General features: G+C 40.5%; 1 protein-coding gene across 2 annotated transcripts in view; it reads right to left on the reverse strand.

Moving 5' to 3' along the window:
- Positions 1 to 2,088: 2,088 nt before the first annotated feature.
- PDCD6IP (programmed cell death 6 interacting protein) overlaps positions 2,089 to 13,276 on the reverse strand; it is a 34,729-nt gene continuing 23,541 nt past the window's right edge. For both annotated transcript variants that reach the window (XM_061996264.1, XM_061996263.1), the window contains exons 10-18: positions 12,575 to 12,752; positions 12,063 to 12,174; positions 10,286 to 10,455; positions 9,282 to 9,530; positions 7,865 to 7,999; positions 6,951 to 7,045; positions 4,088 to 4,217; positions 3,504 to 3,715; positions 2,089 to 2,750 (exon numbers count right to left, since the gene is read on the reverse strand). In XM_061996264.1, coding sequence (XP_061852248.1) covers positions 2,582 to 2,750; positions 3,504 to 3,715; positions 4,088 to 4,217; positions 6,951 to 7,045; positions 7,865 to 7,999; positions 9,282 to 9,530; positions 10,286 to 10,455; positions 12,063 to 12,174; positions 12,575 to 12,752 — 1,450 coding nt within the window. In that variant the 3' untranslated portion in view covers positions 2,089 to 2,581. The remainder of the gene's footprint in view (positions 2,751 to 3,503; positions 3,716 to 4,087; positions 4,218 to 6,950; positions 7,046 to 7,864; positions 8,000 to 9,281; positions 9,531 to 10,285; positions 10,456 to 12,062; positions 12,175 to 12,574; positions 12,753 to 13,276) is intronic.

Genomic DNA, 13,276 nt, shown 5'->3' on the forward strand with positions numbered 1-13,276 from the left:
CTGATACGCTGAGCTCCTTCACCACAGCACCAACTTGGGAAGGGCCCATAACTTATTTCCAATCCCTTCCAAAACGACACTTGTCTGAAGCCAAAGGACTCGAGAAAAGCCATGGACTCAGGTTTTCTAACTTGATTTTTTTTAATAAACTATAGAAGAACAAGGTAACATTTCAACCCGAGCCATGACAGCTGCATGCGTAGAAGCAGATACACACACGTCTCTGGATTTCTCTGTTCCCTTTAGGGAAAAAAAAGGAAGAAAATGGTCATGTGAAAGCTGCATGTAATGCACAGGGTTCCAGACATACTCAAATAAAAGTAGACTAAAGCAAGCACTAACACAAGTGGGGAAAAAAATGTTTTAACAGTGATTCCAGACCTATGAAATATTATGAAGGAAACTTCAGTTCCAGGAATCTTTATGTTGAACCAAGTCACATTTTCATACAGTGTTAAAGTTGTATAAATTGAGGCACTAGAAACAAATGTACACAGTAGCTCAAATGCATCCAATGTGCAAACTGAAAAACCCACCAGTCATAGTGTACTAGAAATTGAGAACTTAAAAGGTTGCATTAGACTCACACTTGCTCACATTGACACAGTGAAATGAGTGGAGAGCTTCAGGTTTTCCAGTTAGAGTAAAATCAGGTTCTGATTGTTGGTCCCAACAGTTATCTTCCTAGCTTTTTCTCATTGTCCTTGCTTGCCTCTCATGTATTCTCATCAGGTAAAAGAAAACGGAGAGCTTCCCGTGCCACCATATTCAGCAATGTCAATGGAGAGATGCAAAGCAGCTGCCCTTGTGCATGGTTATATCTACAGTGCTCAGAATCATGACAGCTGGAAAAGACCTTTAAGATGATCAGATCCAACCACTCACCTCACATTGCCAGGCCCACCACTCAACTCAACCATATCTCCCAGCTGTACTCATTGACTTCATCCTGTCCCCCCATATCATTGGGCTTCTACAGGGTTTAGAGCTAGATATTCATGTTCTATGAGGAATGCTTAATTTTACCTTTTGATATGCACTTTCTGTGGGGGTCAGGGAGTACTGAAGACAAGTAGCCCTCACTAAGTAACTGGAGCTATTGCAAAGCGAGAACATGAGACAGAAAGAAAGGAGCTCAGATGGATATACATGCTGCTTTCTTTAGGAGGAAGAGTACTGAAGATCTAGGAAGCTTTCCACCCAGATGCTACAATAACCATCACCCTCCAAGTAAATAAACCTCAATCTCTTAATCAGGCACTTAAATAGAAACACAAAGCAGTGACATTTAACATTAGTATGGTCACAGCTATTCAGTAAGGCCAGAACAACTTGCATGAAGCAATCAGGAAATAAACTGTCCCAAGGAACAAAGCAACTCATGTCAAAGGCTAAAGGAATGGACAAGAAAAAAAAGAGACTGAAAGATGGTTAGTAAATATTTGGTAGAAGCCACTAAGCACAAACTTCTGTTCCTCACTATCTGATGCAAAATGTAGTGCAAGGTTATTAATCCCCTAAAAAGATGGATCCAAAAGTAAACATTCCCTGTGCTTTAATTCACAAGATAACCTCCTCCCCCTCCCTCTCAAAAAAATAAGCAGCTCCCTGAGGAAATACATTGATTTTTCCAAGGGAGAAAGAAAAAAATCATTTAAAAACAATCTGAGAAGCTCCAACAATCAATAGGTGCCCTATTTTGAGCCATCACATGTTTCTGACAAGCATTTCTTTGGAAAACAAGGGTTAGACCAACTGATCCTCTAAGGAGGACACTGACCTCCCTTCCTTTAAGCAGTATTCTGGAGATGAGAGCAAACATTCCTTTCAAATAGACATGAACAAGTTTTAGTCCAATACACTTACAAGTCATTGGAAAACTCCACCTGTGAGACTTGATGCACCAACACTTCAATGCTTAATTACAGATTGTGTCACAAAAATACAGAGTATCATGGAAAGGAAATGGAAATCCAGTTGTAAGGCTGAACACTTGAGAAGGTACCTTTAGGTATGCAAGTCAAAGGATAAATGTGAGAACATCCAGACACACAAACCACATCTTTATGGCAATGAGAATGCCAAGTGTTGAAACCATTCTTAAGTAATTTATTTCGTTTAACTGATGATTTACAGGGCTTTCATCATTAGACAAAATAGCATATTTCAACTAAAAAATACAAACTGATAGAGTATAGAAGGAAAAGCTATATGGTTCTGTAGAATATATCACACCCAGTGCACGCACTGCTTCGTTTTCCTCATCCCAATCCATTTGTTACTTGTAAGATTTTCGCAAAGAAATATTTTGGTCTAGCCAAAGTGTAGTGTATGGTTTCAAACCACTCAATTAGGCTCTAATTCTGGCATTAGTCTACAGTCTAAACCCACTGCAGCAGATCTTGCAAAGTGTTTAGTGTAATCAAAACCTGATCTAGACATGTTTTGAGCGGTTAACAATAAACAGGTGTTACAGACTGGATACAGCTCAGTATTGTACATTAACCCAAGCTAAAAGTTTTAGTATACTTATTGCCAATTGCTCCCAATTTTTATCAAGCAGAGCTTCTTTGCAGGTACATTATTGCTGAGGGTAATAAGGCTGTTGAGGAAAAGGGTATCCAGGTTGTTGAGGTGGTGGATATGGTGCTTGTCCAGGGTTTGGATACACAGCTGAGGGCGCATAGGGCAGGTTATATTGACCGTACATGTATGGATTATAGCCCATTGGCATTGGCATCTGGCAGTACCTGTGTGGAAGGGAAAAAACAGAAGCACACTTTAGCTGCAAAACACTGAGATGTTAAATTGCAACTATCAAGTCTAAAAGCTACACAAGACACACAATGAATGTGTTCCTTTCATTTTCCCTTTCGTGCAGCAGAACGCTTCCAAGGATCAAACATGAAAACAGTTCTAATGTGTGGAACAGAAATGTCAGCAGAAGGTGGACTAAAGGAAACTTGCTGGAACTAGACCTGATCTAAATTGATCCTTTTATGTTTAATATCATTGTGAATATGGTCACACTTGCTGAGCCTGCTACTGAAGAAGAGAGCAGCCTTCAGTTCCTCATAGTGACTCCAGAAAGACGGAAAAAAGCATCAGGAGAAAGCACACAACTCAACTGGATGTTCTTTCTGTATTTTTCATCATCTTTAGCAAGATCTCAAAAATGAGATATGCCAACACTTGTGAGATAAACACCAGCAGTGGATTAAGCAGGTGCTGCAAATAGTCCAGAAACCACAACCAAGGAACTGCGGTCCTATCTCCCTTCTCCTTTGAAAAACCCCAGCTACAGAAACTTGAAATGAACCTTCCTCCAAATGGCACCAGCAAATGATTCCATGGTTCAAACTAAAAAAAAAAATCCCCTTGCCTCAAACACTAAACACATCTTCAACTGTAACAATAACTGATTTTAAGATGTCACATGCAATAAATGAGTGTGTTCATTTCACAGGACAACAAAGAACTGCTCAAGTACTCCCATAGCTTACCCTGGGTAACCTGGATAAGTTGGGTAAGGAGGTCCCTGTGCTTGTGAAGGTGCAGTGCTTGCTGCAGGGGCACTGGCTCCTGGCACAGGAGCAGCAGCAGGAGCTGCAGCAGGAGTTGCAGCTGTTCCAGAGGGTGCTGATGCAGAAGAGGAACTGCTTGCTGCAGAGATCACTGGCGGCGGCGGCCGTGCTGGTGGCTGTGGTTTAGTCCCCTAACAAGAGAAAATCAATTCACTTGGAGCTTCTTTATGGAAGTCTTAGAATCAGAAGCTGTGGTTGTAGGATTGGTTTAATTTTTACTTTTATATGGAGTATTATGTACTAGTCTATACAGATAATGAAGCATCTAAAAAGCAGTGAGCTTTCCATTTCAAATTTATAGTTAAAGAATACTCATAGTACATAGACATACCTCTCTTTACCTTTAATACTCATACCTCTCATACCTCTCCATACCTTTAAACTTTGCCCTCTATTTTACTTAAACACATTTCCAAATACACCATTAGAGAGTGCTATTCACAAGTTACAGATTAGCATGAACTTCCAATTTTCAAGCCACTAATTCTGTAGCATGTATTTACCACCATGGTCCTGGGTGCTGGAGTAGGAGTTGATGCAGCAGGCTTACTTCCTCCAGCTGATGTGCTCTGATATGTAGGCTGAGGAATAGAGGGAGCACTGGGTTCCCTAGCAATGCTTTGCTGCAAATCTCTATTAAAAACAAACAAGAAAAAGTACAGCTTAGTTGAAGAATTGTTTGTTACACACTTCAGCAAGCTAAGCTAAACAGACACAACAGAGTCAATCTGGTATTTAAAGTACTATCACTGAGCTAGCTCAAACTAACTTTGGAGTCCAAATTCCTTCCACAGAAGTAGTTCTCTGATTAACTGTTACATTTAATTTCTAATCATGACTTTAGTTATGTTCCAGTTCAATACTGGGCACACATCACTGAACTGGTGAAAAATGGGAATAGAAACGGAACAGTCAGAACATTTCACAACATGGAAGCTTTCCTTAGAACCCAAGGAATCCTCATGGCTACCTAAAGAGGCAGAAGTACATTTCAGTCCTTTTGACATGTGAAGAGATGCTCAAATACAGAAGAAAAGCAGTATCACATTGCTTGTAGATTGCCTTACATCAAGTGATATTGCATGTGAATATCATAAAGCTAACATAACTGTGAAACAGAAGTCTGCTAGATATTTCACCACATCCTTCATATCTGGGTACACAATTATCCAAAATCCACTGGCAAACACCTCAGGGGCTCAGGACATAAGCTTTCAAGTTCTCTGTGCTGTTACCTCTACTGTTGGAATCTCTCTTGCCAAGATACTTTGGTACATTACTTCAGTAAGATACAAGGAGGCCTTGTGTTGTGCTCAAGCTGCCACTGAACACTATGATTTCAAAGCCATCTTGCCAAGAAAACTCTAAGGAAGCAGTTCTGTTAAATATTCAGAGGAAGTTAGTGCATTTCTTAATGCAAAGAAAGTTTCAATACATGAGATGGGTTAGATTCTTCAGAGATACTGTAGGAAGTATTTAGAATTTCAGCACTGCATGAAAATGATAAGTGAGCAACATGTGACAGCTACAGCTTGATACCTGATGTTCTGAAACAGAAGATGGGAGAGACTGACAAAGGTATACACTCTAGTTAGCAACAAGCTACAAGCTTGTTTCATGGCATGCAAAGGTGAGCTGCAGAGAAGAGAACCAGCAGAAATTTGGTAGGAAAAATCCCCCAGAACTGAAACAAAAACTGTCCCCACAGTTACCTCTGCAGCAAAAAGGTATGATGCAAAAAAGTCTGGAAATATTAAACAAATTCATTTTCACTACATGAAGATGCAGCCCATAGTCAATCATGTGCAGGGTGAAGCAGAGGGAAGTCAGGAGGTTGGGGCATCCCTTTTTTCTATAGTAGCTAGCAACAGGACAAGGGGTGATGGGATGAAGCTGGAACACAAAAAGTTCCATTGAAACATAAGAAAAAACTATTTCAGTGTGAAAGTGACAAAGCCCTGGCACAGGCTGCCCAGGGAGGGTGTGGAGGCTCCTTCCTTGGAGATCTTCAAGACCCACCTGGACGTGTTCCTGTGTGACCTGATCTAAGTGAACCTGCTTCTGCAGGGGGGTTGGACTGGATGATCTCTAAAGGTCCCTTCCAACTTCTACCATTCTATGATTCTGTGAAGTCAAAAATTACTCTTCTCTCACTCAAACTGTGGGTTGGGTGTATTAAGAAACATGTTTAGTATAGGTACACTACAAATATCCCAAATCCAACCATTGCCCCTAACCCTGACAAGGTTTTCTGTCAGCAAACAGCTAACACAGGAGGTGGTAAAGATAATCTTTAGCTGAATCTTGCCATGTTTTATCAACACTGAATCTACAGCTTTAACACTGAAGGTCGCATTAAAGAGATGCAAGATAATTAGATCTAAGCCTCAGTCAGGCAGCCTACAGCTTCCAAACTGCATGAAGGTAGGAAGTGAAAAAGAGGTGGAATAGGTTATACACAGTTACTAAGAAGGAATTTAACAAGTACAATGCTCAACTGGTCTAAAAAGGATGAAGTTAGGAAAGGTAAAATTTCAGGGCTGAGCATTCTATCCACAACATGGGACATGCACAGAACAACTTCAGTCTCCCAACTGCAATACCAACCAGCCCTTTTTATAAAGAGCTACATGCTTTGCTACCAAACACTGATTAAAAGGCAGGCCTCTTCAGTTATGCTTCCCTCTTAAGAGGAGAGCCTAAACATCACAGCTAAGGCAAACTACACTAGCCTGATCACATATGGAGGACAACATCACCAGATACATTCTTCCACATGAAAGACAAAATCTGCAACCCACATAACTAAACAATGGTAAGATACCAGTGTATGGAGCAGTGGTGGAATACCATTTCATTTTTTCACTCCAGCACACTGGGCACATGGAAGGTGACCATTTGCTGAAGCATTCATCTAATTTCTCAAACAAGAATGACAGCAGGAGCAAGGTGCAGAAGTCAGAAGTTAACCACTCTATTCTTTCCTTTGAGCACCAAACACATGCCAAAAAGGAGTGAGAGTGATAAGATGAAACAACTTCATGCTGAACTGGATGTAGGAACAGCAGAGTAGACTTCAAAGTAGATGTTTCCATTTATTTCTCCCAACTTTCCTAGCTTCTTAGGGGAGAGGAGAGCAGGGTTGGCATTAAATTAGAATCATAGCATGGTAGGGGTTGGAAGGGACCTTTAGAGATCATCTAGTCCAACCCCCAAGATAAAGGTAAAGAAGAGGTGATAGTCTCTACATACCTATTTTCCCTTTCGCATTTCATCAAGTACCATAACAAACATGTCCCCAGAGATTCATTTCTGGTAAATACTTCACCATTCCTACATTGCTTCAACAAAACATGGAACTCTTACTTGAGCAGCTCATCTCTTTCAGTCTTGCGAGCGAAGACAATGTCACTGCACTTGTTTTGAAACTTCAGCAGGATTTCTGTCAGCTCATTGTAAAACTAGCAGGAAAAGGAAAAACAAACAAAAAACAAAGTGCTCAATCAATACTTTCAGACTCCAGGCCAGCATATTTCTATATATTGATCCAGTTATAGACGTTGTACTGTTACAGTGCCCAGAACAACATGTGTGTGTGTGTGTTTGTGTGTGGTTTTATATCAGAGTAGATTAACTAGAAAATGTATTTAAACTAGAAAAAATAGCTCACTTCTAGTGATTAACTATTTTTAAAGGGTGGGTTTTTTTCTTTTTAATTCACTTCATTTGATTTGAACTACCTTCAGCCAGTTCCAAGCATTTCATTGATATAGACATTTCAGAGTTTTATTTTCTTCTTTTTTCCCCTCTGCTGAGCCATCAATACAACAGCAGAAAGTACCTAACACAGAAGCAGTAATGCACCTTCCAGAAGCCCAGATCAAAAGAAGCAGCAAACTAAAAGCCCTCCTCATCTGTCCTCAAATATGCAGTACTAGTATATAAAACATAAGTTTTCTAAGGTGACTAAATACCATGGGAGAACAGATGAAAGAATTCCTCAGGTAAAATGGGTCATCTGGGTACTTGGGCATCAATTAGCTGTAATGAACAACTTCTCCTATTTTAATACAAAGCAATGTTCAGTAAAGTTTACTTTACAAATAGGAACAAAGGAGCATTTCACAGCTGACAATATCAAAACTGAAGCAACTCCCTCTCCTCACTTCAGCAGGTAAGTCCTTAAACTTAAACCAGTCTGCAAAACTTAGGATTTTTGAATCCTGTCTCATTGTGTAAACAAAAAAGCCATTCTTTTGACCTCTGAAGCGTTACCATACCTTTGTGCCTTCTTTTAAATCTGCTACAAGTTCCACAAAGTTGTCGTTTGCTACAGCTAAGTTCTTCAAAACTTCTTCTCTTAAGTTGGATTCATTGTTTGATTGTTTCATCTTGGAGAATTCCTGATGTGCATTCTTTAAAGGAAGGAAAAAATACAAGCAGTGAGAATAATGCAAGCCAGTGCCATGTAAGATTCTGGATGGCTTAGTTTTGTGATCTCTTATTCATTGCTTCTACCCCTTTTTCCCCCCCAATACCTGCTTTTCTTCACCTTTCATCCAGACACTGTGCTTCTGACACTTGCCATGTGCCCAGTGCAGTGGCTATTACAGAAATGTAGGCACATTAGCTCCCTGGCGATAGGTATCAGCTAATCATCTGTTCTGTCTTGGGCTGCCTTCAGCTAATTCTCAAGCCTGTACTGCACACTCTCTTCTTTCAGAGGCTACACTAATTGGGCTCTCTCCAGTAACACCCTCCATTGATACCCAACAAAAACACACTGGAAGTATTTAAGAAGTGCTACTTCAAATCTGGTTGACAGTGGCAAGCTATTAAGAGGACAAGGAAGTTGAAAACTTACAGAAGGGCCAACTACAGCTCCTTAGTTTTGGGTAAATAGATCAATAAGTAAACTTAAAGACTACTTCAGCTGCCAGAAGCAGCCAAACTTGAACTCCAGGACATTCTCGAGACCCAGATGATTTTTGAAGATGATTTCTGATTCTCCAAGACCCAGGATGATTTTTGAAGTACAGTGTGTTAAAAGATATCTGAAACCAAAGTATTTGATAAACATGGGCCATATGGTCATTTAGAAACTATTTTGTCCCTTTGGGAACCCCAGGTTGCAGTCAGAAGTTGCAAGTATTCCTGTGCACAAATAGGATCCAGCAAGGGTCAAGGCACTGCAGTCACTTGTCCAAGCAGTAAGAGTTTGGCCAGAGGTTTCAGATACCTGTCTCCAGTATTGCTGACTAAGGCTGAATTAAACTTTGGGACACGCTCATTAATTTTTACTTGTATGAGCTTTGCACCCACTGGAAGAACATGTAAACAGCAACTGAGAATAAACCAAAACGTACTACAGAGACCCAAAACATCTTCTAGTAGACAATCAGGACAGATATTCCCAGCAGGGGAGTATCAAGATGAAATGAAGGAAAAAAACAAAACAAACCCAAAAACTTGTTAATATACTGTTAAAGCTTCTTTCAAGGGCAGAACTGGGAGAAGGTAAGTCAAAGAATTTACACTGCTGCTCAGTGATTAGAGGAGTAAAGGAGTAGCAACTGGCCTAGGAGAGAGTAACAAGTAAAAGAGTAGAAAGCAAAGTGAGATTTCTAAAGCATTGGACAAGTAGAGGAATCACTGCTCCATAGCTTTATAAGAAGGAAAACATCCAAGGTGTCATACCTGAATGTTCTTGAGAAGCTCTTCCTGCTTTTTTAGGGACTCTTGCACTTTCTGTGTGTAACTTCCATAAATTCTGTCCAACTCAGTCACAGAGATAGCCTCCTCATTTATAGCACCATCCTGTGCAAGGGCTGTCAGGAATTTGCTTGTCATGTCAAAATTAACAGATTTCAGGTCGTTTTCCAGTTGTTCTCTCTCCTTCTTAACTTCATCCAGATTGGCCAGCAAAGTTTTTAAGACATTAACAACCTTGGCAATAAAAATTGTCCAAACTTAGCATGTTTAGAGCAATTACTGCAGAAGTATGTTCTATTATTTGTTTCCCTCTTGTACTCCTCACTGATGCTGGCAACACTACTGCATGAATGCTTGTTTATAAACATGTTGAAGATGACAAACCAGAGCAAAATACAATGAAACAAAGATCTTGAAGCTTTTCTCAGGCGACATTCTTCTCTGAAGATGTGCTTCCACTAATAACACTGAATTACTAGTGATTTCTACATTTAAAGAATATCAGATACCTTCCAACAGGATCTTCTAAAAATGGCAGTAAAAAACTCTGCCTTCAAAACAGTCCTATGAGAAAAATCATCATGTTCTTGTAGATGAGCCAGGACTTCTTTAGAAAAAAAGTTGCTTTAATTGTCTAATACTTTAAAATATTGGGATATGTTTGTTACATTGACCAATTGTCCCAAGAACCTGAGCACAACACCTCACTACCCTACATAACTAAATGCATCAAGGATTGCTCCTTTTATAAGGAGTCAATCAGTTTTTCTGTCCATGGCAACTGAACTTGCTCACACTGAGTGTAATAAAATATCCTCAAGCAGATTTTAAATCAAAAGACAACTTCTGTTCCAAATGTTAGTCACCTCTTGTAGCAATTGTGACATAAAGAGTAGCTGAGGATCAGCTTCCTCACCAATTCATCTAAGTTCACCTTGTCAGATGAACAACACTTCTACTCAAAACAGAGACCAATTTCTATGCCTTACCTCACTCCCTTGTAATGTCTTCGCTGGGTTGGCAGAAGGAATGGCTGCGTTGAGCTCCGCCTCTGGCTTACACAGGAGGGCAATGGTGTCCCGGTGAGCCTGGTAGCGCTCTTTCACTTGCCCGTCAGCTTGCACAGCTTGATTCAAAACGTTGTGGTATTTGCTTCCCTCTAGTGGCAGAAGGAAAAGGGTGTCCACGTCACTGCAAACCTTGGCCTAGGTAAGTCTTGCATCTGAGCAGCGTCATACTTTTCAGCAAGTGTTATTTTATATTACATTATCTCCCTTGTGATGAAAGGCTGAGGGAGCTGGGGCTCTGCAGCTTGGAGGAGCCTGAGGGGTGACCTCATTCATGGTTACAAATACATAAAGGGTGGGTGTCAGGAGGATGGAGCCAGGCTGTGCTCAGGGATGGCCAACAATAGGACAAGGGGCATTGGGTACAAGCTGGAACAGAAGAGGTTCCAAAGAAACACAAAGGAAAAACTTCTTCAGTGTGAGGGAAGGGGCTGCCCAGATGGGCTGTGGAGTCTCCTTCTCAGGAAACATTCCAACCCCAGCTGGATGAGTTCCTGTGTGACCTACTCTAGGTAGTGCTGCTCTGGCAGGGGGGTTGCACTGGATGAGCTTTCAGGGTCATTTCCAACCCTTACAATTCTGTGAAACAGTTGCCTAGCTGATGCACTGTCTTAATTCTCCAGAATAGCACACAAAAGTGTATGACTGAAGGCTGGTGAGAGCTAGTCCTCAGATTTAAACTTCTCTAACTTGGCCAAACTACAGCTGTGGTCTCAGACCCTTGCTAGCTTCAAAACATCAACACATTAAGCTCATAGAAAATACACTATAGTGACTGAAGAATCTTAAAGATTGGAAGGAAACGTTAGAGATTATCCAGTCCAACCCCCCTGCCAGAGCAGGACCACCTAGAGTAGGTCACACAGGAACTCACCCAGCTGGATTTTGAAAGTCTCCAGGAATGGACCTAAGAAGTTTGACTAACTGCTGAAGAAAAAAAAAAACCAAACACAATACCAAATCAAAAGCAATATATTGATGGGGAAAACAAAAGTTGTTAATATGAAAGAAAAATCCACTAAAATATTGAAGATGTAATTGCAACCAGATTCTTAGAAGGGCAGCCACGTTTCATTACATATGGTTTCTGAAATCTTAGCATGCACTTGCACTCTAGGGGTGCAAAACCCACACTAAATTCTCTCCCATCACATCATGTCTCAACCCCGAGCAATGGCACAGATTGCAATAATACTAATATTATGGTAAAATCTCTCCTAAAATGAAATTTCTGTCTTACAAAACAGTATCAAAGAACTAAAAACTACTGCAAATGACAAAATGGAATGAACATTTTCAGAGCATCCTCAGAATGCAAAGCATGAATCATAGAATGGTAGGGGTTGGAAGGGACCTTTAGAGATCATCCAGTACAATCCCCTCCAGGGAAGCAGGACCCACCTAGATCAGGTCACATATGAACATGTCCAGGTGGGTCTTGAAGACCTCCAAGGAAGGAGCCTCCATACCCTCCCTGGGCAGTCTCTGCCAGGGCTCCCTCACTGAAACACTGAAATAGTTTTTTCTTATGTTTCAATGGAACTTTTTCTGCTCCAGCTTCATCCCATCACCGCTTGGCCTGTTGCTAGCTACAACAGAAAAAAGGGATGTCCCCATATTCACATTGCTGGCATTAATCAGATAGAAACATTTCTGGAAACAAGATTTTTTTTGTGCCAATCAAGATGCACTCACTCACCTGCCCTTAAAGGTTTATAGAGCTCATTGGATGGTGTTCTCTGCCAGCGCTCCTTGAATTTTGTTCGCAGGTCATTGTCTGTACTTTCTTCCTCCTCTAACAATCTCAGTGACTATAGGAGTGAAATGTTACATACAGCATAAGCCATTCTAAAGATGAAACAGCTACAAAACATACAGCTAGTGTAGAAATATTAAGAAAGTGTATACATCCTTTGTCAATTTAATGTGGCTAAGAACAAACAAGCACGAAAAGCACAAATCACCCATATTTCTACTATTAGAATGCTTTCTCCTCTCCATCCTTACAAACAAAACACTTGCAAGGGAGCATCCACATGCAACAGCACAATGTTTGTGAGGACTAACCACTTAAATGGTATGTTTTTCAAGTGCTGTGAAGTTACAAGCATCTGGGGTAACTCTGCATTTTTCCCATTGTTACTTAAAGAAAAAAGGTTCAGTGGTGACATTTTGTAAGAATGTTTTAGTGTGAGCAGTTGCTGAGCTTACTTCATCTAAGATTTCTTTGTTCCTTTGTAGCAGTTCAGGCAGATCTTTAATCAGCTGATCAACAGTCTGAATTCCTCCCTGTTCAATCACAGACTTGGACTTGTTCAAAATAGACTGAGGAACGGTATCACCAGACACATCCTCGATAGCAGCAGGAAGATTGAGGGAAGCCAACACACTGAAATAGCCAACGTGTTAAAAAGCAACTTGTTAGTGACATGTGATGGTTTGACCCTCTAAATCACATTGCTATCCAAACAATCAATCACACAGGTAATTAGGGAGATGGTGGATAATGTACTTCCAGACAGAAGCTTCAAACCAAGAACTCTAAACTTATTCCTAAGGTATATAATGTGGTGTGAATAGTGCACTCCTCAGCAAAAATACATGTCAAAACACTTCAAAAGCTAAACAAACCCTAGGATTTCAGCACTTAAACACAGTAAACATTTCCACTACTAACTACCTGGTAGAAAGACGTTCATTTACATTCCTGTCATATTCAGAAGAAAATCCGTATCTTGTATTGACTCACTGGTACAATCAAGCTGACAACTGAAATGTGAAAAACCCTTCTAGATTCATGATATTCTGTCCTCATTTTGCCTGGGACAGTGATTATTTTCTTCCCAGTAGCTGGTACAGGGCTGTGGTTTGGATTTGTGCTGAAGACAGTAGCAATAACACAGGGATGTTTCA

Source organism: Colius striatus, chromosome 5 (assembly GCF_028858725.1).
Source record: "Colius striatus isolate bColStr4 chromosome 5, bColStr4.1.hap1, whole genome shotgun sequence".
Lineage (NCBI taxonomy): Eukaryota > Metazoa > Chordata > Aves > Coliiformes > Coliidae > Colius > Colius striatus.